We start from the raw sequence: 25,799 nt of genomic DNA on the forward strand, positions 1-25,799 counted from the left end.
TGGCAGATTGACCGGTGAGGCAGGTGCAGGAGTGGCTGTCCCAGTCATCACTGCAGTAGCTGTTAGAGGGGCAGGTGTTAGAGACACAGGGGTCTGGTACGCTGCAGCCCTGCTCCATGTTCACCCTCCTGGCCTGAGACAAGCTGAGAGACACTGAGCTGGAAGAGGTCTCCCCCACACGCAGACCCTGAGGAACACACACACCAGGGAGAACGCACTCAGACACATGGACAGACATAGTATGTGTGTGTCGTCTGTGTTTGCGTGACAAGAGGTTAATGAACCTGCACACAGCCGCGGAAGCCATGCTGTATTTTCCCATCAGCCCCAGTGATGCCCCCGACACTCAGAGTCTTGACCTTCGCCCCCTTCAGTTTAGTATCCACTTCCATGCTGGCCTGGATTGGTAGATCAGATCACAAACAAATACAGTTTTTCTTTATTTTTACTATTGTCTGCATTGTAGAATAATAGTGAAGACATCAAAACTATGAAATAACACATGAAAACTATGAAATAACAATCATGTAGTAACCAAAAAAAGCGTTAAACAAATAAAAACATTTTATATTTGAGATTCTTCAAAGTTGCCACCCTTTGCCTTGATGACAGCTTTGCACACTCTTGGCATTCTCTCAACCAGCTTCATGAGGTAGTCACCTGGAATGCATTTAAGTTAACAGGCGTGCCTTGTTAAAAGTTAATTTGTGGAATTTCTTTCCTTCTTAATGTGTTTGAGCCAATCAGTTGTGTTGTGACAAGGTAGGGTTGGTATACAGAAGATAGCCCTATTTGGTAAAATATCAAGTCCATATTATGGCAAGAACAGCTCAAATAAGCAAAGAGAAAAGACAGTCCATCATTACTTTAAGACATTAAGGTCAGTCAATCTGGAAAATATCATGAACTTTGAAAGTTACTACAAGTGCAGTCGCAAAAACCATCAAGCGCTACGATTAAACTGGCTATCATGAGGACCGCCACAGAAAAGGGAACCACTACTTCAAGGTCTCAGAGCGAGTGACAACACCGATCGAAACGCTATTAGCGCGCACCATGGCTAACTAGCTAGCCATTTCACATCGGTTACACAGCGGATAAGTTCATTAGAGTTACCAGCCTCAGAAATCAGCAATTAACTACACCTCAGATTGCAGCCCCAAATAAATGAGTTCAAGTAACAGACACATCTTAACATCAACTGTTCAGAGGAGACTGCGTGAATCAGGCCTGCATGGTCAAATTGCTGCAAAGAAACCACTAAAGGACACCAATATGAAGAAGAGACTTGCTTGGGCCAAGAAACACAAGCAATGGACATTAGACCAGTGGAAATCTGTCCTTTGGTCTGATGAGTCCAAATTTGAGATTTTTGGTCCAACAGCCGTGACTTTGTGAGACAGAGTAGGTGAACGAATAATCTCTGCATGTGTGGTTCCCACCGTGAAGCATGGAGGAGGTGGTGTAATGGTGTGGGGGTGCTTTGCTGGTGACACTCAACGATTTATTTAGAATTCAAGAGCACACTTAACCAGCATGGCCACCACAGCATTCTGCTGCAATCCCATCTGGTTTGCACTTAGTGGGACTCATTTGTTTTTCAACAGGACAATGACCCAAAACACTCCTCCATGCTGTGTAAGGGCTATTTGACCAAGAAGGAGAGTGATGAGTGCTACATCAGATGGCCTGGCCTCCACAATCACCCGACCTCAATCCAATTGAGATGGTTTGGGATGAATTGAACCGCAGAGTGAAGGAAAAGCAGCCAACAAGTGCTCAGAATATGTGGGAACTCCTTCAAGGCTATTGGAATAGCATTCCTCATGAAGCTGGTTGAGAGAATGTCAAGAGTGTACAAAGCTGTCAACAAGGCAAAGGGTGGCTACTTTGAAGAATCTAAAATCTAAAATATATTTTTTGGTTACTACATGATTCAACGTATTATTTCATAGTTTTCATCACTATTATTCTACAATGAAGAAAATAATACAAATAAAGCAAAACTCTTGAATGAGTAGGTGTGTCCAAACTTTAGACTGGTATTGTACCTATTTAAATGTAATTAAAATTCCAAACCTACAGTCTGTCTTCTAACAGTGTCTCACCGTGTAGAGGCCATGGTCAAAGGAGAGCACAGCCTTGTGGCGGGGCTCGCCGCCCGGGATCTCTTTCAGCTCCATCTGCACATGGTGCCAGTCTCCGTCATTCACTGTCACCTCCTCTACCTGGGACAGGGTGGAGTCCTCGCCCCTCTGCAGGCCCATCACCACACTGCCACCGCGCAGCTAGGGGAGGGAGAGAGAGAGGGGGTCGGGAGAGGATAGAGAGATATGTGGGAGAGGATGGAATGGAATGAGAGAGGTAGGGCAAAGGATGGGAGAGAGAGGGGGATGTGAAGAGAGGTGAGGGACGGCAGGAGGGAGAGAAAGACCTTTATAGCATGCAAACATCACATGCTCACAGACAGAGAGCTTTTCTTCTCATCCATATCAGATCATCTATGGTAATACAGTAGCTAAGAAAATAGCCCTGTTTTTTTAATATTTTTTTTATTTAAATGTACCAACTTTAAAATAGTTGCTGGACTGTTATACAACTTCAAAAAAGGCACCTGTCTAGACAAACAACAGCTGCTATCTGAAAGGCCTGGGTAAGGCAGCTCTCAGATCTCGGGATGAGGCGTTTGTTAGTTGGCAGGCTTCATCTCTCATCTCATCAAATATTTAAAGTCATGCTGCTGCCCAGACAGCCAACAGGTGGAGCTTTACATCAACTAACCCACAGTCACTCTGTGTGAGCTGCTGGAGTCATGCTGGAGTTACATGCCACAATGCACTAATCTATTCCACAATGCACTAATCTATTCCAACACCATACTGAGGGGGAAAACACATGCATAATCTGATACAAAATGAGTGAAAGGAATTCCTATCAAAACTATTGGCTGTTTGGCTCTGTCTTAGCTTCAGATAGGATGAAATCCTGTATAATATGTATTATACTGTACGTAATGACATGTGAAATGGCCTACAGTAAACACCTTTGCACCTGTGAGGTGTATTTGTAGTGCTGTTCCGTATTGTTGGGTAATGCTGTTGAAGGTGTGTGCATATGCCAGATTGAGGAGGGCTGTACAGTATACTGTGACATGGCAGACCAGGCCTCTGCTGGCGTGAGACACTATAGGGTAGTAATAATAATAAAAATAATTATAATAAATGGAAAATACATTTATATAGTGTTTTTCAAAGGACTTAAAAGATGCTTTACAGTTGTAGAAATGAAAAATAAGAAACAAATCTAAACAAAATAATTCCAGGCTAAACAGAAAGTAGACAAACAAAGTTGGGTGTAGGGCTTAAGGAAGGTGTGATGTGTGTGTGTGTGTGTGTGTGTGTGTGTGTGTGTGTGTGTGTGTGAGAGAGAGAGGAGGGTGTGTGGGTAGGACTGTGTATGGCGAGACTATTAGATGTGTTTTCTCTGTACCTGTAGGGTGAGGTTGTGGTGCTGTCCGGCGGTGAGGTGCAGCAGGGTGGCACTAGGCTGGCGTGTGCGGAACATAAGCTCCACGTGCCACGGCACAGTGACCACCGCCACCAGGTTAGTCCACTGCAAAAGGCTGTTACCCAGGAAACGCTGCGGGTTGGCCATCACTGCAACACAGGCAGGCAGATAGAGAGAGGGGGGTGAGGGAAGCAGATAGAGAGGGGGGGGGGGTGAGGGAGGCAGAGAGTGGGGGGGTGAGGGAGGCAGATGGAAGGGGGGGAAGCAGACAGAGAGAGGGGGAGGGGGAGGGAGGCAGAGAGTGGGGGGTGAGGGAGGCAGATAGAGAGGGAGAGAGGAAAGTGAGGAGAGAGAGAGGGAAGGGGAGAACAAGAGAGAACGAGAAAGAGATAAATTGAGAGCGAGAATGAGGAAATTAGGAAAAGTAGGTGACATGTGACAGAGAGTCATTACCACTCTCACAGTAATATGTTCTGTGATCAAGTCTGAACAACCCAGCTCCAGTTACTGGTAGGGAGAGTATACACAATCTATGATTACCACAGAAAACAAAAATGAGGGAGTACAAAGCCAGCAGTGCTACACGTTACACCTAACCTTACGAAAAAAACAAATTAAGACGTCAATGGAATGAAAAGCTTGGCACTCGCTGTATGGGCATAAAATAGTATGTGTGGCAATTTGAAACTAGATACCCCTGAATAAATACTGTTCACATACAGAGCCAAATACCGGAGAAGATTCAACATGCCCCCTACCCCTATTCACTAGTACTTGTGATGAGTGTTGGCTAGACAACGCTCAAGGGTGGGGTGTGTGTTCAGTTGTATGTGTCTGTGTATTTGACATGCAGTCTGTGCATTCTGAAGACAGCCATTCTGGCAGAGAGGCACTAGTGTCACTTTTAGCTGGGTGTTAGACATGTTTTTCTCTCTCATTACACAGTGGCAGAGATGCAAAACACGGCCGTCCATAATTAATGACACAAATCAAGCCTGTCATTGGCACTAGAGAGAGCGAGTGAGGGAGAAAGAGAAACAGAGGACCCAGGGGATAGTGGTTGTGGTGCAGTCTGGCACTGGTCTAAAGCTACAAAAAGATTGTAAACAGAATCTCATGAAAAGAGGTTGATACACTGAGTGTACAAAACATTAAGAACACCTTCCTAATATTGAGTTGCACCCCCACTTTTGCCCTCAGAACAGCGTCAATTTGACGGGGCATGTTCTCTACAAGGTGTTGAAAAAAAAAATTATATGTTTATTATTTTCCAATAAAAAATAAAATAAAAAAGACAGCAATATAAACAATGACATTCATTGTACTGTTGAATGGGATGGCCAATTTAGAGGACAAAACAAAACTTAACTCACACATACACAAAATAAAACAAACAATCCTATTAGGTGGTGCATGCATAAGAAGACAGCATATAGTCATTACAAGCAGTGTAGTTAAGCCAAAAATAAATATTGAGTGGAGTACAGCACAGAGTAGCAGCAGATCGTCAGACCATTTATCCAGTACCGGCTGCAATATTTTGTAAAACACTGGACTTCTATTGGAGGTATTGTATCCATATGTATTACATTCCCTAAATCCCGTGACCACATTTCAAAAGTCTCCAATTTCCAAGATTGCAATATGAGAGCGTTTCAGTTCTTGAAACAAACCGGTGCTCTTGGCACCTACTACCTTACCCCGTTCAAAAGGCACTTAAATCTTTTGTCTTGCCATTTCACCCTCTGAATGGCAGACATACACAATCCAGGTCTCAAATGGCTCAAGGCTTAAAAAAACCCTCGTTAAACCTGTCTCCACCCCCTTCATCTACAATGACTGAAGTGGATTTAACAGGTGACATCAATAAGGAATCATAGTTTACAGTTGGATTCTCCTGGTCAGTCTACGTCATGGAAAGAGCAGGTGTTTATAATGTTTTGTACACTCAGTGTGTTTGGTCTAAACAGGGCCCATATAAAAAGGAAGGCATGCTCATGGGATTGACAATAAAAGTATTTGTTTCCCCCATACCCTTGTCCACCCAGAGTCAGTGGTGAACATCAGAAAGGAAGTGAGATGCTGGGGATTTTCTCCATGGTTACTAGCTGTTCTGCCCTCTCTAACCCCTAATGGCCGATCCTATTACATACTGGAAGTTTAACAGCAATATTTTGATAGTGACCTTTGTAGTGGCGTGGCATGGTAGAACATGAATGTTCATGCCTTCGGAACCCACTATCTAGATTAAAGATCAGCAGCACGGTTCTAGACTACATTCTGTTTCCCTTTTTCCCTTCCGCTCTCCCTCTCTTCTTGAAATGAAGGAGTCACATGGGTTCATCTGCTTCAGTGAGAGAGGAACCCTTTCCCCATCCCCGTTCATTATCCATCCTCTCGGGCTCCCCTTAACTATGAGAAAGAAGTGGTCCTTTATCACTGGATTTTACTCTAAACTAAAACAGGGAGGCTTTTGTGTAATTCACCATTTATTGAGTAGTATCCCTTTTTCTCTTCCCTCTCGCAATCTCCCTCTTATGAGCCGTCCCAGCTCGTAAACCAGCAAGTCAAACAACTGCAGAGCACAGAGGAGCTGAGAAGAGAAATGGACACTAGTAATGCTCTAACAAACACAACTCTCTCAAACTGAGAAATAAAATACTTTACCTTAAACATGTCCAAGGTGTTATTCAAGAGAACAGGTTTAAACATATAGCTCTATTAAAATGTGACATGATCCCGCATGACAGATTCATACAAGCTTATGGGAAATCACATCGCATCCGTCATACTGTATACACATATGGGACCCTCACAAACCCTTGTGAAATGTCTGGCATAAAACAACAATGCTCCGTCTTAGTATTTATTAAGATCTCCAAATAGCTGCAGCCGAGGCAGTGGCTACTCTTCCTGTGTCCAAACAGGAATCAACATAACAAATAAAACACAGTGTTCCATAGGTAACCTTATGCTTATCAAACCATCATGTCAGCAAATAAATGATGACTGGCTTTATCTGTGCCAGGAAAGAGTCGATTCTAAAACGATGAGGAAATATTTCAACACTCTGCTGATTGAAGAGCCTACTTCAGTTATTTACAGCCCTGCCAATTCCCTCTATGCATCACCCTGAGCAATCTCCTCTGCGTGGTGTCTATGCAAATGTTTCCGCACTAGATTTACACTGTACACTCAAAAAGGCATGTTTCAAAATGATAAGAAAATACAATATAGCAGATGCTCTTTTAACACTGCAGCACTAAGAAGCAAATTAAATGGTCAGTGTCACTGTAACCACCTGGTTGTCGAGTTATGGTACAGTCCATCAACTACAAAGACACTAGTTAAGTGTAGGTCAGGCGAGCTGGGGGATGTTGTCTGTCTGATGGGTCACTTAGTAGTCTACTCCTAATGCACGCCTGTAAAGTCCTTGTACCTCTTTACTAAGAAGGGCCTATAATGGTAGGTCATGGGGCCAACAAAACCTGGTTAGCTTTGATCTCATGTTTTAACCATTTGAGGAAGCTTTCCAACCTCTGGCAACGCCGTTACTTCACTTACCCTTCTCGCAGTTCCGCCCTCCAAATCCTAGGGGGCAGTCACAGCTGAAGGAGCCCCACATGTTGACGCAGGTCCCTCCGTTCAAACACGGGTTGTTATTGCAGAAGTGCCTTTTAGCAGAGCATCCTGGGAAGTTAAAGACATCTGAGGAATAGTTCAAGCCAACCTCATTATGCTAAGAGGTAATAAATTATTCATGCTTCAGGTAAAACTTAAGGTACATTCACTTCCCCAACTCAGCTCATAGTGCTCAACTAAGACAGCACGGAAGGGTGGATGCTATAAAACAGGCACAGAATGGTTCAGTCAAATGGCAATGTGCAAGATTACTAACCTGGTAGAGTGCCGTTGTTAGCGATGAAGCTAGCCATGTCGACGTGGCGGTTGTCAATCCTCAGGTCCTTCATGCAGCCCACAAACTGCCGGTTCTGGATGGGGAAGTCCTCAGGAAGTTTGGGCACGCCCCCTAGGAGGAGAGGACCAGTCAGATCCAGAGATCTACAGCAGAAAGATAGGACAGAGTCAGGCACATTTAGAATCTGTCACTCACTCTTCTATACCACAACACATTATAAACACTGAGCTCTGCTTCTATACCACAAAATATCATTAAAAACACTGAGCTCTGCTTCTATACCACAACATATCATTATAAACACTGAGCTCTGCTTCTATACCACAACATATCATAACACTTTGCTCTGCTTCTACGATCTTGGCTTCTATACCAAAACACATCAACACACTGGAACAGCGTTTATTAAATATTTATCAGCTTGTTTTTTTCCAGGGAGGAAAACAGATACACCTCACTGAACTAAAATATGTTTACAAGCTGGACGTGACAGACTTAATTAAAAATATATCATCTGTACCATAATGAGAGCCCTGTTTTGCTCAGCCAATTGGGATTTCTCTTTTGCTCTTGGCGTCACAACAATAGTACACTAGATCAAGAGTAAGTTCAGCTTGTGGCAAAATTTTAAAACTGAATTCATGGTTTCAAAAAGCTTTTACTAAACTCTACTATAATTGCAACTGTTGGTAAATAACAGTGCATAGTGAAATACTAGTAAGACCCTCCCATTTCCCTTACTTTTTGGATCCTGATTGGCTGCCCTGGGCAGAGCAGGTGTAGTTCCCAATTACATGACCAAATCGCAGTGCCACTGAGGTGTCACAGTTGTCCACGGTTACTACGACGACCTTCTGGTCAGAGGGACCCTGGGGCATGCTGGCCTGGTTTAGGATTGGCTGTGAGGAGAGAAGAGAAGTTGTTGAGTTTGGCTCCAGTGTTATGGTGAGAGCATCTACAGCAGATGGGTGGGGGGAGCGGGAAGTCACCTGACATTCTACTGTAAATAGCAGCACATGGTGATAGGAGTTTCTAAATAGTACAGCATTTATACGTTATGCTATTCCTTCCTAAATGGGCGATACTGTATGCGTTTGGGAAGAACGTGGACATACATACAGTGTGTAGTGTTTGGTTATGGATGGCTAGATAGATTGAGAGGGACAGGAAAGCACACATTAGGATATAATGAGCCTTCTGGGACTGTTCAGAGGATTCTTTGAAAATAAAAATCGCAGGTGTATCTCAAGGACTACTTGATGCTAAAAATATGCTGAGACTCTAGGTTTCTTCTTCAAGTTACAAAAGGCAGGTAAATGTGTGGAAGTTTATTTTTGTCTCAGAATATCCAATTTATTGTTTGTATGTGTCACTGTCAAGCATTTTTGGTTGCTCAGCACATAAATAGATTGCTTGTCTGCCTGAAGGTAGTGTGAAGTTGTGCCACACATCTCAGTATATCAGTGTGATCATAACCAATCCTGTCTAACAAGGTGTCAAAAACTCAGTAATCACACTTATTTTTCAAATGCAAAATACTAAGCATAAATACTAGCATTAAAAATCAAAAACACTCACCATCTACTTTGTCATTGAAACGTTCACCCTAGAGATGGATTTTCTCAAGTCAAGAGCTTCAAGAAGCTTTAACAACCCTAATGAAAAGTTTGAATAAATTCTGAAAAGAAAAGTCAGCTTTTATATTCAGCCCTACAGTATTCTGGAACATCACCCCAATTTATCTCAATGTTTTCAGTGCTTCAATAATTTAAAGCCAAACACCCACAGTTTAAGTCAAAGCCTGACACATAACCAACAGCACACACATGGCGGAAAAGCCCTGCTCAACAGCACACACACGGCGGAAAAGCCCTGCTCAACAGCACACACACGGCGGAAAAGCCCTGCTCAACAGCACACACACGGCGGAAAAGCCCTGCTCAACAGCACACACACGGTGGAAAAGCCCTGCTCAACAGCACACACACGGCGGAAAAGCCCTGCTCAACAGCACACACACGGCGGAAAAGCCCTGCTCAACAGCACACACACGGCGGAAAAGCCCTGCTCAACAGCACACACACGGTGGAAAAGCCCTGCTCAACAGCACACACACGGCGGAAAAGCCCTGCTCAACAGCACACACACGGCGGAAAAGCCCTGCTCAACAGCACACACACGGCGGAAAAGCCCTGCTCAACAGCACACACACGGCGGAAAAGCCCTGCTCAACAGCACACACACGGCGGAAAAGCCCTGCTCAACAGCAAACACACGGCGGAAAAGCCCTGCTCAACAGCACAGTGACGGTCTTCTTCAGCACAAAGGATCTCTTTCATTGTGTGAGGAATCAATGGAGGGAGAAACAAGACAAGGAGGGGCGGAGGGGTAGAATAACGATCCCGTCAATAAAGGTCACAACCTCTTTTCAAACACAAGCGTTTCCCGAGGTCACACAGAGCTCATATAGACCGTCAGCCCGGTTAGAGCTTGTGTCAGCAGTGGCTAGCAACACTGTAATGAGAGGGGTAACCACCACTGACCACCATCCCACTGTTGACTGACCAGGCCTGGGCACTGAGCTATGGACAGAGCATATAGGAATAGTCTCCATGTGCAGTGCGGTCTTGTGTTGAGCGATGTCGATTATTTTTAGTTTTTTAAACAGCTAATTGACCAACATCGGTTCAATTATTTGAATTCCATTACTTTCCTTTTTTTTCTGTGAGCTCAAGCTCAGTCCTTTAGAGAGAAATCAGATCAAGCCCGAACTGTGCGATGTAGATTGGAGTTGTAGATTCCAACAGGCCAATATTCTACATAGTTTAGTGCAGAAAACATTGTAATTAACTACAATGACCATAACCTATTGCGCCGCCAACTTGTCCGGTATGTGTGGAGCTGACACAGAGGGAAAGAAGAGATGGAAGAATGCGCGATCAAGATGGTCGATCTCGACTTTGGCGATGTCATTTACAAAATAGCCTCCAACACCCTACTCAACAAATTGGATGCAGTTTATCACAGTGCCATCCGTTTTGTCACCAAAGCCCCATATACTACCCACCACTGCGACCTGTACACTCTCGTTGGCTGGCCCTCGCTTCATACTCGTCGCCAAACCCACTGGCTCCAGGTCATCTACAAGACCCTGCTAGGTAAAGTCCCGCCTTATCTCTGCTCGCTGGTCACCATAGCTGCACCCACCCGTAGCACGCGTTCTAGCAGGTATATCTCACTTGTCACCCCCAAAGCCAATTCCTCCTTTGGCCACCTCTCCTTCCAGTTCTCTGCTGCCAATGACTGGAACGAACTACAAAAATCTCTGAAACTGGAAACACTTATCTCCCTCATTAGCTTTAAGCACCAGCTGTCAGAGCAGCTCACAGATCACTGCACCTGTACATAGCCCATCTATAAATAGCCCAAACAACTACCTCTTCCCCTACTGTATTTATTTATTTTGCTCCTTTGTACCCCAGTATTTCTACTTTGCACACTCATCTACTTTCAAATCTACCATTCCAGTGTTTTAATTGCTATATTGTATTTACTTCGCCACCATGGCCTATTTATTGACTTTACCTCCCTTATCTCACCTCATTTGCTCACATTGTATATAGACATATTTTTCTACCGTATTATTGACTGTATGTTTGTTTTACTCCATGTGTAACTGTGTTGTTGTATGTGTCGAACTGCTTTACTTTATCTTTGCCAGGTCGCAATTGTGAATGAGAACGTGTTCTCAACTTGCCTACCTTGTTAAATAAATGTGAAATTAAAACAAATATTTTTTTTTACTATGAATATTTTACGTAATGTGAATAAAAGATAATCAATGATAAGCAGTAATGGACAGTCACTACCATCATGGGACTTTTAATTGTTTTATTCTGTGTTGTTACAGTATTCAACCCACATTTACATTTTAAAGAAAATAACCTAAACCAAAATTGAACCGACCTCAAATAGCTCTAATCGCTCAGTAGCGTGGGTTACTGAGCGATTAGTGTTGCTCTCTCCTGGGTGGTCTGATTGTTGAGAGCTGCGGAATACATGTAATTTGGGGGGGAGGGGGGGGGGGGGGGGGGGGGTTGTGATAAAAAAATAAAAAAAATGGTATCTTCTTAACAAAAATATAATTAGCTAATTTTATTCATAGCATAAAATTATCATAAATTACAATTATGATTGGTCTACATATTCCTGCAGAGCCATAATAACTGTCTGAGCCCTTTAATCAAATGGGGCTAAGAATACAGACCAGACAAATGGAGTATAGGTGGACCTTATACACACTGCTGGCATAACACATCAGCTGTAATATTGTAGGTCATGACAGAGCCCCATCCCTTTTCCAAGGAGCACTGCAGACAGAGGCACTGCCACATCTCCCTCACATGGTTCTCATTCCAACCCTGTATCCTATCCAGTGAGTAGATTAGATTATATCTGTGCTTGCAGCATGCTATTAATACAGCTGTCCCATTGAGGGGCTGTCTGTGAGGAGCTGAATACTAGAGGAGCTCATTGTGGATCTTGTGATCACACTTGGCTGCCTCTGAGAGGATGGAGACTTAATTACATTGTTCCACTGCACTGATCAAATATTAGCCCTCCTCTTTAAACACCTCATCTGTCTCCCATTAGGCATTATTATCGTATCTAATAACTGGCAAATAGGATTATTTGCTTTGCTGATTTGAGTCTGAAATATGTGCAGATGGATTTCATTATTCACAACACACCGGCTACTAGAACGGTAGAAAGAACCTCTAAACCTGTTGACCAAAATGTCTTAGTCCTTTAGTTGACCCCTTGTGAGGCAATGGGAAACTAATTTGTTGGGACAAACAAACCTGCAGTGTGAGATGATCTGTTAGAATGGTCACAAACCAAATCACCCGACACGCTCTTTTCCACGGTTCCCCTCAGTTGAGAAAGGTCCGGAACAGACTGGTCCAAATTCTCTGGTTCGTTCACTGACCTACGCATTGGGCCATCGCTCCCAGCAGCAATCATCAGTCATGGCTGTTGACTCTGCTATAATGACTCCCTGCTAATGTCTGTCAGCCGCTCAGTCTGCTACACAAAGCCCCGGCCTGTCAGAGCTGATTGGAGAGCATACTTACTCAGGACTACATTAAAACACTGTTCCCCTCATTACAGCGGGGTGACAGGGAAACATGGGAATATGAGTTCATTGTTATCCACGATGACAGGGATGGACAGGAGGAGCATGGGAGCAAACAACAGTAATATTAGGTCTGACTGGAAACACCATAGCAACCACAGAGGTTAGCCCTGAAGCGCAGTGTCCCGCTCAAAGCCCAAGTCAAAACCTCTCTCGCCTTTCTTTTCCTCCTTTTGCTCCTCTCCCGCCCTGTTTTTCTCTCCTTGCTGGTGAACAGAGAGCAGGGCACCTTCCCCGGGGCCGCATCATTCACTGCCTCTGGTCCCTTTGGAGGCCGAGCCCAGCACAAAAGCAGTGGTCATTGCCATTCTCCACACTCCCCCTCTCCCCTGAAAGGCACATTTCAATCTAAAATGCCCCCACCTCATCCCACCCACCCCCCCGTGGACAGGGACAGGCCGGGGTGAGCCGGTCGGCGTGAGATACCTCAGAGGGGAGGAGCCATCATTCTACCTCTATGACTCGCTGGATCTGGACCAATGAGACAATGCTGCAGCAGCGGCGGCGGGGGGGGGGGGGGGTTAGTTCAACCAAAACTCTGGGCAGTTATCTAGGAAAATGTCCCTTCCATTGGTCTGCGCCTCTGCTTAAAATTATGCTTGTTCTATTATTGAGTTCATGTTTGTATTGTGCTAAAGATGAGTAGGAAACTAGCTGGTAAAATATGATAGAAAAGAAAACAGGTCATAAAAGGCGTTGTGTGAGCAGTGGGCACTCAAGAGGAAGCACTTCTGTAGGTCACTGGAGACTGTTACTGTCTGTTTAATCCAAAAACGAATAGGTCACAATAAAACAAGCGATGGAGACTTTCATTGGACTTGTTGGTTTGTAACAAAGTGATTAATGAAAGAATAATGTCCCCGCTTTGATGGGAACCAAAGACTTTTCCTCCAATGGCCCACGAGATGTTGTGTTCCCTCACATTCTGCTGGCTGAATCTGACATGGCCCTGTTATTATAGACCATGAATAGAATATCCACACTAGGAGGGGGTTGCCTGGCAACAGCTTTATGATGCAAAGTGACTTTCTGAATAGACCAAAATGTAACATCCTGTGTGTTGGTCTGGGGGGGGGGGGGGGGGGGGGGGGGGGGGGGCTGAAAAGGATGGGGATAAGGGACAAGGGGTAGTGGGTTAGAGTTCCATACATTCTTCACTGATTGATATGGAAATAAAAAAAGTTGAAGCCGTCGTCAAGGAAAAATGTCTTGTTTGTATGAGTTCTATTTTCTCCAACATATACTCTGAGCATAGCTGTGAAAACATTCCTCCCACCCTTTTCTAGTGTCTCTCTCGCTCTTTATCCATCTGTCTCATCCCCCTCCATCTCTCTAGCTCTCTCTCATTCCTCCTATGTCTGTCTGGCACACTGCACATTCCACTGTCCCATCAACGGTTCTCTGGAATGACACAGCAGCAGTTCTGACAGGATGCAGCAAAGTGAAAACATCCACAGAGGACCGTGGGTATTCTTCTCCCAGTGTGGTCCAGCTAGAATCCTGACTCTCATCACTCTATAGACTAGCGCCGTCAGACACTTGATGAAGTACAGCTGATCTAGTATAAATGGATGTCAACAGGACACGAAGTACAGTGTAAAAATCTATATCCAGATCTAAAAAACACTACACAACATCCATAAATCAATTATACAAGTCAATTGCAGGCCAAACATGTTAAGAAAATATGTCTTGTATGTCTCATATTTCAAGTCTGTGGTAAAAGACAAACATAATTCAGTTTAGGCATGTACTGTACTGATGTTGGAAATGACCTGCTCTTCGTCCTCCTGCTCAGTGCTTCAAAGTGAGGTCTGATAAAGCCAAGTCTATAATGGGCCTTTTCAGTAGCCTAGTCTGACTCAAGTTACTGTATATGGGGCGGCAGGGTAGCCTAGTGGTTAGAGTGTTGGACTAGTAACCAGAAGGTTGCAAGTTCAAATCTCTGAGCTGACAAGGTACAAATCTGTCGTTCTGCCCCTGAACAGGCAGTTGTTCCTTGGCACTGTTCCTAGGCCGTCATTGAAAATAAGAATTTGTTCTTAACTGACTTGCCTAGTTAAATAAAGGTAAAATAAAATTTCCCAGACCCAGCAAATCTGTGTTTTGTCTAGTGTTGAACCAGTTTATACTTTATAGACTGGTTCTCGCCCAGGTTTTCCCCGACGTACCTTGTTGTAGTAGTGAACTTGCACCACATGCCACTGGCCATCACTGACACCTCCAAGGATGTAGGGCGACACAGTCGTCTTGGTCTCACCTAAAAAAAAGAACAAGTCAGCAAAGGTTATTCACACATCATTGGATCAGGGCTCGTGCCAAAACTTGTCACCATCACCATCACATATTAACAACCAAGATTTGGGATTAATTGGTTGACGTGCACTAACAGAAGTCCCTCCTACCAGCAGAGAAGGTGAGCTGGATCTGCTCGTTAATGATTTCCACAGCGATGAAATCGTGTTTCTCGTTGAAGCGGCCATTGTAGAGTAACAAACCATTTGGCTCCTTTGTGGCAAATCTGGAAGACAGAAAAAAAACAGGGCTCAGAGTGTACATTCACAGCCAAAGACTAAGAGAGTAAACAACAGTCTTTTCACTGAGGAAGGGTCTTTGTGGGGGGGGTTCAACCACATTGAACATTCAGTGCTGAAAAACATGTCTAAATGGTTCTGTATCAATATCATGTCTAGAACCCCATCCAGTACCCTCGCCACAAGACAGACAGACGTACAATATACTGACTGACATGCCCTATTATAGCAGAGGATACAGATTATGAACACACCAGGAAACATTTTTCCTTTCCCATTAGGTTACTAGGAGGGCATATTGATGCACTGTCCCTAGTGATTCCCCATTGAGGAGCAGAGAGGACAAAATGTAATAACGCTGCAATTTTCCACATATCACTGAGCACCCAACAGGGTTAACCACCACGACCACTGTTCTCTGACAGACAGGGCATAGAAAAAAGACGGCACCAGCTCTATTAAAAAATCTAATCAAAAATCAAATCAAATTTGATTAGTCACATGCGCCAAATACAACAGGTGTTGACCTTACAGTGAAATGCTTACTTACGAGCGCCTAACCAACAGTGCCGTTTCAAAAGATAAGGATAAGAATAAGAGATAACTGTAACAAGTGATTAAAGCAGCAGTAAAAAATAACAATATATACAGGGGGGTGCCGGTACAGAGTCAATGTGCGGGGGCACCTGTTAGTTGAGGTAGTATGTAGGTAGAGTTAATTAAAGTGACTATGCACAGATGACAACAGAGAGTGGCAGTGGTGTGGAGAGCGGGGGCAATGCAAATAGTCTGGGTAGCCAACTCATTGGGTCACCGAGTTCTGAGGTGTCTTAATTTGATTCACCACAAAGGTAAAAAGCTCATGTGTGACACCGTGTTACCTTACATAATGATATTGCCGGCAGTCCAGGCCAAATGCAGAAGTTGCCAGAAAATTATAGAACCAGAAAATCATTTCCCCTCATTCATGTCCCAGGGGACCAAACAGTGGATGTGCTCCGTTTTACATTTGGAACATTCTGAACATCTGTGGGAGAACTGAGATCCCTGTCGTCTGTGTTACTGGTGTGACTCGTTGGCGCTTGTAGTCCGCATCTGCCTGTTCAGATGGAGACCGTGTCAGACGGATGAAGCCTACTTTCTTATTATAAATGAGGGAGAGATTCCAGAGATCTAAATACAGTCTCTCAGGACGCTTTCAGAGCACATTGGTAAATGTTGTGAGGCTATGTGTGTGTGTGTGTGTGTGTGTGCCAGTGTGTGAGCGTGCATGCATTATCCCAGAGTGTAGCCATGGGGCACAGCAATGCTGACCTGCTTACTGAGGAGAATGATAATCATGACCTCAGACAAGAGGGAAGAGGAGAAAAACAAAACGCACCAACTGATTACAATAGCACTGAATATCTCAAACATGTTCACCCATGACTGCATGGCCACGCACGACTGCAAAACCGTCATTAAGTTTGCTGACGACACAACGGTGGTAGGCCTGATCACAGACGACGATGAGGAAGCCTATAGGGAGGAAGTCAGAAACCAGGCAGTGTGGCGCCAGGACAACAACCTTTCTCTCAACATCAGCCAGACAAAGGAGATGATCATGGATTACAGTAAACGGAGGGACGAGCACGCTCCCATCCATTGTGACGGGGCTGTAGTGGACCGGGTCGGGAGCTTCAAGATGCTCACTCTCCACATCACTACGGAATTAACAAGGTCCACACACACCAACACAGTCGTGAAGAAGGCACAAAAAGATTTGGCAAAGATACAGCTGCACCATTGAGAGCATCTTGACTGGCTGCATTACTACTTGGTATGATAACTGCTTGACATCCGAACGCAAGGCGCTACAGAGGGTAATGTGTACGGCATAATGTGTACGACTTATCTCTACTACTGCACCGCAAGCGGTACCGATGCACCAAGTCTGGAACCAACAGGACCCTAAACAGCTTCTACACCCAAGCCATAAGACTGCTAAGTAGTTAACCAAATAGCTACTTGGAACGCTTTCCACTAGATGTTGGAACATTGCTGCGGGGACTTGCTTCCATTCAGCCACAAGAGCATTAGTGAGGTCGGGCACTGATGTTGGGCGATTAGTCCTGGCTCTAAGTCGGCATTCTAATTCATACCAAAGATGTTTGATGGGGTTGTGGTCAGGGCTCTGTGCAGACCAGTCAAGTTCATCCACACCGATCTCAACAAACCTTTTCTGTATGGACTTCGCTTTGTGCACGTGGGCATTGTCAAGCTGAAACAGGAAAGAGCATTCCCTAAACTGTTGCCACAAAGTTGGAAGGACAGAATCGTTGAGAATGTCAGTGTATGCTGTAACGTTAAGATTTCCCTTCACTGGAACTAAAAGGGCCTAGCCCAAAGCATGAAAAACAGCCCCAGACCATTATTCCTCCACCACCAAACGATAGTTGGCACTATGCATTCGGGCAGGTATCATTATTCTGGCATCTGCCAAACCCAGATTTGTCCGTCGGACTTCCAGATGGTGAAGCGTGATTCTTCACTCCAGAGAATGCGTTTCCACTGCTCCAGAGTCCAATGGCGACGAGCTTTACACCACTCCAGTCGACGCTTGGCATTGCACATGGTTATCTTAGGCTTGTGTGCAGCTGCTCGGCCATGGAAACCCATTTCATGAAGCTCTCGACGAACAGTTCTTGTGCTGACGTTGCTTCCAGAGACCGTTTGAAACTCGGGAGTGAGTGTTGCAATCTAGGACATTAGATTTTTATGCGCTATGCGCTTCAGCACGCAGCGGTCCCGTTCTGTGAGCTTGTGTGGCCTACCACTTCATGGCTGAGCCGTTGTTGCTCCTAGACATTTCCACTTCAAAATAACAGCACTTACAGTTGACCACGGCAGCTCTAGCAGGGCAGAAATTTGACAAACTGACTTGTTGGAAAGGTGGCACCCTATCGGACGGTGCCACGTTGAAAGTCAATGAGCTCTTCAGTATGTTCATTCTACTGACAATGTTTTTCTATGGAGGTTGCATGGCTGTGTGCTGTCAGCACCGTGTGGCTCAAATAGCCGAATCCACTAATTTGAAGGGGTTTCCACATACTTGTATGTATTTACCTCAATTACCCTGCACATTGACTCGGTACTGGTAACCCATCTATATAGCTAAGTTATCGTTACTCATTGTGTATTTATTCCTTGTGTTATTATCTTTCTATAATTTTTCTATTTGCTGTGTTGGGAAGGGCCCCGTAAGTAAGCATTTCACTGTTAGTCTACACCTGTTGTTTAAGAAGCATATGACAAATACAGTTGGATTTGGTTTGAAACAGAAAATCTTGTGTTGTTTATTATGGTTAGCATCTAGAAATATTATTTATTTTCCTCTATGGCTTGGCCTTCTTGTCATCAACGAATAGGTTTCCAAGGCTTGTGCACACAGCTTCCAGACCCCCCCCCCCCCCCCCCCCCCCCCGGACTGAGTGAAATCAACCATAACTGACTCCTCTGGCAACATTATATATGTCACATTAGACTGCCATTAGCAAAGTTAACAACCAGTCTACACATATTGACATGTGGAAGGGCCAAGGGCCATGGTATAATGGCAAGTTGATGTGACTGTATTAGACATGTGCATTGAGGAAGTCTATAGATGGCCAAAACCTGACATGAATACTAACCATGTGAGAGGTATTATTAAAATATGTGACACAAATGTTGCTACTAAGGCTGTTTCTGGTAACAGACACACTTCCAACTCACAATTTCCTCTTCCTGCTAACTCTTGCTCTACTGTAGTGCAGTCTATAGGCTCCACCTCACTGAGGTTCCCCATGAGAAAAGCTCTTTACCACAGTAACCTGATCAAGCCAGGTTCAGGTAACAGAGCGCCCTGATAGACAGCCTGCTGGGTGTTAGCTGTTATATGCACAGCTTTACACACCACCTACTTCACAGCTCTGGGAGCAATCTGGGAACTACAGGCCAAGGCTTTTAAGAAAGAGATCCAAAAGACTGCCATCTGAGCTACATTTAAACAAAGGCCACCACTTCCATAAAACTCACAAAGGCATATCATTATCACCACTACTCATTAATGGCTAGTTTCAAGCCCTGCCAAGAACTTCTAGAGTGAGAAAACATCACAAATGTATATAAAAATTGGCCATGTAATTTTACAGTGATAGCAACTGGGGGTATTGTCTTTGCTATGATGGGATATTACACCCACGGTAGTGCTTTTATTGTCACTTGGGATGGAGCATTTCATTCAAATTAGTGTACCCGTGTCTCATTTACATGAATGTACATCCATGATCGACTGTGTTCAGTGTTACTCATCTGTTTTATTTAAGCACCACCATCCCCTGGCTACATCGCACAAGATACTAGTCCTTGATGTTGGACTAGAAATACAACTTGCTCTACCTGTATCAGACAAATGACACCATTATGATTTCGTGCTCATATAAAACTGGATGGTCGTTAATTGAGAGCAAATACATGTTCCCAAAATATCAAGGCATACCAGGATGAAAGTGCCCTAGGTGTAGGAGTTCATCTCATATGCGCACGCACATGTAAAAAGGTGGAAAAAGGTCTGGGAATATGGCTGAATATAAACAGTATAGCTTTTCCCTCCACAAGGAAATCAAACAAGCAAAATGCCATTACAGAGACAAAGTGGAGTTGCAATTCAATGGCTCAGACACAAGACGTATGTGGCAGGGTCTACAGGAAATCAAGGACTACAAAAATAACACCAGCCCCGTCACGGACACCGACGTCACACTTCCAGACAAACTAAAACACCTTATTTGCCCACTTTGAGGATAATACAATGCCACCGCCGAGGCACGCTAACAAGGACTGCGCGCCCCCCTATTCTCCGTGGCCGACATGAGTAAAACATTTAAACCTGTTAACCCTCGCAAGGCTACTGGCCCAGACGGCATCCCTTGCCACGTCCTCAGAGCATGCACAGACCAGCTGGCTGGAGTGTCTACGGACATATTCAAATCGCTCCCAATCCCAGTCTGTGGTCCCCACTGCTTCAAGATGGCCACCATTGTTCCTGTACCCAAGAAGGCAAAGATAACTGAACTATATTACTTGCCAATGTGCAATCATTGGACAATCAACTAGATGAGGTAAGATCACGAATATCCTACCAACGGGACATCAAAAACTGTAATATCCTATGTTTCACAGAATCGTGGCTGAATGACGACATGGATATTCATCTAGCGGGATACACGCTGCACCGGCAAGATAGAACAGCACACTCCGGTAAGACGAGGGGGAGTGGTCTGTGCATATTTGTATAAAACAGCTGGTGCACGAAATCTAAGGAAGTCTCTAGACTTTACTCGCCTGAAGTAGAGTATATTGTGATAAACTGCAGGCCACACTACTTGCCTAGAGAGTTCTCAGCTATACTTTTCGTGGCTGTTTATTTACCACCACAGACGGATGCTGGCACTAAGACCGCACTCAGTCAGCTGTATAAGGAAATAAGCAAACAGGAAACCGCTCACCCAGAGGCGCCGCTCCTAGTGGCCGGAGATTTAATGCAGGGAAATTTAAATCAGTTCTACCAAATCTCTATCAACATGTTAAATGTGCAACTAGAGGGAACAAAATTCTAGATCACCTGTACTCCACACACAGAGACGCGTACAAAGCTCTCCCTCGCCCTCCATTTGGTAAATCCGACCACAACTCTATCCTCCTGATTCCTGCTTACAAGCAAAAATTAAAACAGGAAGCACCAGTGACTCGATCTATTAAAAAATGGTTAGATGAAGCAGATGCTAAACTGCAGGACTGCTTTGCTATCACAGACTGGAACATGTTCCGGGATTCTTCCGATGACATTGAGGAATACACCACATCAGTCACTGGCTTTATCAATAAGTGCATTGAGGACGTTGTCCCCACAGTGACTGTACGTACATACCCCAACCAGAAGCCATGGATAACAGGCAACATTCGCACTGAGCTAAAGGGTAGAGCTGCTGCTTTCAAGGGTGGGACTCTAACCCGGAAGCTTACAAGAAATCCCACAATGCCCTGCGACGAACCATCAAACAGGCAAAGCGTCAATACAGGGCTAAGATTGAATCATACTACACCGGCTCCGACGCTCATCGCATGTGGCAGGGCTTTCAAACTATTACAGACTACAAAAGGGAAGCACAGCCGTGAGCTGCCCAGTGACATGAGCCTACCAGACGTGCTAAATCACTTCTATGCTCGCTTCGAGGCAAGCAACACTGAGGCATGCATGAGAGCATCAGCTGTTCTGGACGACTCTGTGATCACGCTCACCGTCTTACGTGAGTAAGACCATTAAACAGGTCAACATACACAAGGCTGCGGGGCCAGACGGATTACCAGGACGTGTGCTCCGGGCATGTGCTGACCAACTGCAGGTGGCTTCACTGACATTTTCAACATGTCCCTGATTGAGTCTGTAATACCAACATGCTTCAAGCAGACCACCATAGTCCCTGTGCCCAAGAACACAAAGGCAACCTGCCTAAATGACGACAGACCAGTAGCACTCACATCCGTAGCCATGAAGTTCTTTGAAAGGCTGGTAATGGCTCACATCAACACCATTATCCCAGAAACCCTAGACCCACTCCAATTTGCATACCACCCACACTGCCCTTTCCCACCTGGACAAAAGGAACACCTATGTGAGAATGCTGTTCATTGACTACAGCTCAGCGTTCAACACCATAGTACCCTCAAAGCTCATCACCAAGCTAAGGATCCTGGGAATAAACACCTCCCTCTGCAACTATATCCTGGACTTCCTGACAGGCCGCCCCCAGGTGGTGAGGGTAGGTAGCAACACATCTGCCACGATGATCCTCAACACTGGAACTCCCCAGGGGTGCGTGCTCAGTCCCCTCCTGTACTCCCTGTTCACCCACGACTGCATGGCCAGGCACGACTCCAACACCATCATTAAATTTGCTGACGACACAACAGTGGGATGCCTGATCACCGACAAGACAGCCTATAGGGAGGAGGTCAGAGACCTGGCCGGGTGGTGCCAGAATAACAACCTATCCCTCAACGTAACCAAGACTAAGGAGATGATTGTGGACTACAGGAAAAGGAGCACCGAGCACGTCCCCATTCTCATCGACGGGGCTGTATTGGAGCAGGTTGAGAGCTTCAAATTCCTTGGTGTCCACATCAACAACAAACTAGAATGTTCCAAATACACCAAGACAGTTGTGAAGAGGGCACGACAAAGCCTATTCCCCCTCAGGAAACTAAAAAGATTTGGTATGGGTCCTGAGATCCTCAAAAGGTTCTACATCTGCAACATCGAGAGCATCCTGACCGGTTGCATCACTGCCTGGTACGGCAATTGCTCAGCCTCCGACCGCAAGGCACTTCAGAGGGTAGTGCGTATGGCCCAGTACATCACTGGGGCAAAACTGCCTGCCATCCAGGACCTCTATACCAGGCGGTGTCAGAGGAAGGCCCTACAAATTGTCAAAGACCCCAGCCATCCCAGTTATAGACTGTTCTCTCTACTACCGCATGGCAAGCAGTACCGGAGTGCCAAGTCTAGGACAAAAAGACTTCTCAACAGTTTTTACCCCCAAACCATAAGACTCATGGTCTCCTTAGTCTTGGTTACGTTGAGGGATAGACTATTTGCATTGTGAGCCACCCCCCCAACCCCTCTTTTACACTGCTGCTACTCTCTGTTCATCTTATATGCATAGTCACTTTAACTATACAATCATGTACATACTACCTAAATTGGCCCGACCAACCAGTGCTCCCGCACATTGGCTAACCAGGCTATCTGCATTGTGTCCCACCACCCGCCAACCCCTCTTTTTATGCTTCTGCTACTCTGTTCATCATATATGCACAGTCACTTTAACGATACCTACATGTAATACTACCTCAATAAGCCTGACTAACAGGTGTCTGTATATAGCCTTGCTACTCTTTTTTCAAATGTATTTTTAATGTTGTTTTATTTCTTTACTTACCTACACACACACACGCATTTCACTGTAAGGTCTACACCGGTTGTATTCGGCGCATGTGACAAATAAACTTGATTTGAGACTGTCCTCTCTGCTAGCGGAGAGCGGTACCGGAGTGCCAAGTCTTGGTCCAAGAGGCTTCTAAAGACTCCAGAACAGCTAATCAAATTTCTACCCAGACTATTTGTAACCCCCCCCCATTTCATTTCACTGTAAGGTCTACACCCGTTGTATTCATCATTTCACTGTAAGGTCTACACCTGTTGTATTCGGAGCATGTGTCAAATAACGTTTGACTTATACTGTATTTTATACCATCTGTGCCGCATTCACCTCTTTAGATTGTGTGCATTAGGTTGTTGGGGAATTGTTAGATATTACTGCACTGTCGGAAGAAGAAGCACAAGCATTTCGCTACACTCACATTAACATCTGCTAACCATGTGTATGTGACCAATAACATTTGATTTAATCCTAAGGCCCGACTGTGTGTTGCATTCCTCCAGCTTCACCTTGATGAGCGAGACAGACAGAGGAGAAATAGGCCAAGCGCTGACTCAAAGCTCAAAGTGACCACTGAATGTAATCAGATCAGACTCCTGGGTCTCAGATTAATGTCCCCGGTTACACAAGGTGCCATTCCAGAAAAAGTAAGTCTACAGACCCCATTAGAAACCTCTCTCACCATGATACTCACCATGATACTCACCATGCTCAGGGAACCCAAACCCAGCAAGAGAAGATTAGCCTTTTAAAGACTACGGCTATCAAATGATTTAATAACTTATGAAACCCCAGGAAGCTTATGTAAATGAGAGGGGAGGAAGGCCGTAAAGAGGCGTGAGCGTATGAGAGCAGTGGTGGAATGTAGAAAGTGATCATTTAAAGAGAGCGCAAGAGTAATGTTCGAGAGGAGTCATAAAAAAAGAGAGAGAGAGGGTGGAGTGGTGAGAGGAAGAACGAGAGAGGTGTAGAGGAGTGACTCACAGTACTATATTTAGGGAGCTACTTTGTACTACGAAAGTGAATGATTGAGATGGCACAATGTCCCACTGTGTGGGGTAATAGTTGTTCTTACGAGAGGGAGAGGGTGAAGTGGAAGCGCTGGCGGAGTCCCTTGAAGGTGAGGAAGGACTGCAGGGGGAAGTTCCTGGTGGTCATCTCACAGTAGGGCTTTTCATAACCGCCAGATGGGCACTCACACTTGAACCCCCCCACCAGCAGGTTCACACAGGTGCCCCCATTCTTACACACAGCTGGGCCGCAGCGCCCGGAGCGGGACGATAGCTCACACCGCTTGCCTGGAGGAAGAGAGAGGGGTAGAGAGAGAGGGGGAAGGGAAAGAGAGACCAGTCAGAATTACAACTATCAAGGTGACAAATTTCAATGCCAGCCCTGGACAGTCTGTGGGTAAAAAAAGAAAGAAATTGGTCCTCCCTTCCAGTTCAACTTCACTAGTGTCTATTCTCACCAGACTACTGCTGCGGTTTAACATGGGTCAAGACAAGATGCATTATGCCTCCAGCACTTACCACGAGCCTTCTCCGAGAGGGAGGGAATGTGTGAGAGAGGCAAAGACGGTGAGAAGAGGTCAAAGGACGCAGCAAGGAAGAGACAGATTTCAGACAGTGAACAGGACAAAAAGAGAGAAAGTCAGACAGAGAGAGAGACAGAGAGTGCTATGGCAATGGGGAACTGTTAGTAAGCCTTCATGCATCATGTAGCGCACTGCTTACAACTTCTATTGGTCTCCAGTCTCTGGATGAGAAGCTGCGGTTGCTATGGCGAGAATGCACGCCTCCTTGCAAGAGTTGGAATGTGTGTCAGAGGCACTCGGCAGTGCAGAACACTTCCACTGTGTGTAGAGTTACTGTACTGTTCACACCACACAGAAAAAGACAACATCTCTATAGACTACACACACACACACACACACAGGGCTTGTGTTGTACATCCTACAGCCAATCACAGGATTCTCAGTCTAAGACAATTAAGGGAACCCTTTGTTTTACTACTGTTGTAGGGTGTATCCATTCATTCACCCAACTGCAAGGTCATTGTGGTCATTATGGATTAAGCTTTGATAAGATGTGGATGTTATCCTATGATGCATTGCCATGACAGTATTGTACCGTGGTGTGCTACACAGGCAGAAGAACAGTCACTTTACCCTGGCGAACTATGACAATTTGTTGTTTCCTTGTTGATGGCGCTTGGGGACACTTGGCTACCGCTAGTAGAAAACACACTAACTGCATGAGTGGGAAAAAACTAACTGCATGAGTCGTGAGGAAATTAATCAGTGACTCGCCTCAGGCAAAAAGTTACTTCTGTCTCTTTAAACAAATCAGGGGAAGAGGGGACATTAGTCAGGGCTTGATGTGGTGTAGCCAACGCTGGGCTACTGTAGGAAACGGGCCACTGGGATAGTCTTCAACTTCCTCTAAAGTCAGCTTGGGCTCTACAGTGGCCTAATTTTCACTGAGGAGGCTTCAAAGTTAAATGTGATGTGTTCTTCTTTATACAGTTACAATCATACGCAGATCAAAAATTACGTATTTTTTTATGGTAGAAAAATCTTCTAACACTCAGAAAGGAGAAATAGTAGCATTCTGTTTACATCA

The 25,799-nt window shown here is 45.0% G+C and overlaps 1 protein-coding gene across 5 annotated transcripts in view; it reads right to left on the minus strand.

Moving 5' to 3' along the window:
- celsr2 (cadherin, EGF LAG seven-pass G-type receptor 2) overlaps positions 1-25,799 on the minus strand; it is an 80,503-nt gene that overhangs the window by 13,653 nt on the left and 41,051 nt on the right. For all 5 annotated transcript variants that reach the window (XM_021569341.2, XM_021569344.2, XM_021569342.2 and 2 more), the window contains exons 3-12: positions 24,254-24,476; positions 15,029-15,144; positions 14,795-14,883; positions 8,168-8,325; positions 7,406-7,569; positions 7,072-7,197; positions 3,490-3,656; positions 2,109-2,288; positions 285-398; positions 13-187 (exon numbers count right to left, since the gene is read on the minus strand). In XM_021569341.2, the coding sequence (XP_021425016.2) occupies positions 13-187; positions 285-398; positions 2,109-2,288; positions 3,490-3,656; positions 7,072-7,197; positions 7,406-7,569; positions 8,168-8,325; positions 14,795-14,883; positions 15,029-15,144; positions 24,254-24,476 (1,512 nt within the window). The remainder of the gene's footprint in view (positions 1-12; positions 188-284; positions 399-2,108; positions 2,289-3,489; positions 3,657-7,071; positions 7,198-7,405; positions 7,570-8,167; positions 8,326-14,794; positions 14,884-15,028; positions 15,145-24,253; positions 24,477-25,799) is intronic.

This window comes from Oncorhynchus mykiss, chromosome 17, assembly GCF_013265735.2.
Source record: "Oncorhynchus mykiss isolate Arlee chromosome 17, USDA_OmykA_1.1, whole genome shotgun sequence".
NCBI lineage: Eukaryota > Metazoa > Chordata > Actinopteri > Salmoniformes > Salmonidae > Oncorhynchus > Oncorhynchus mykiss.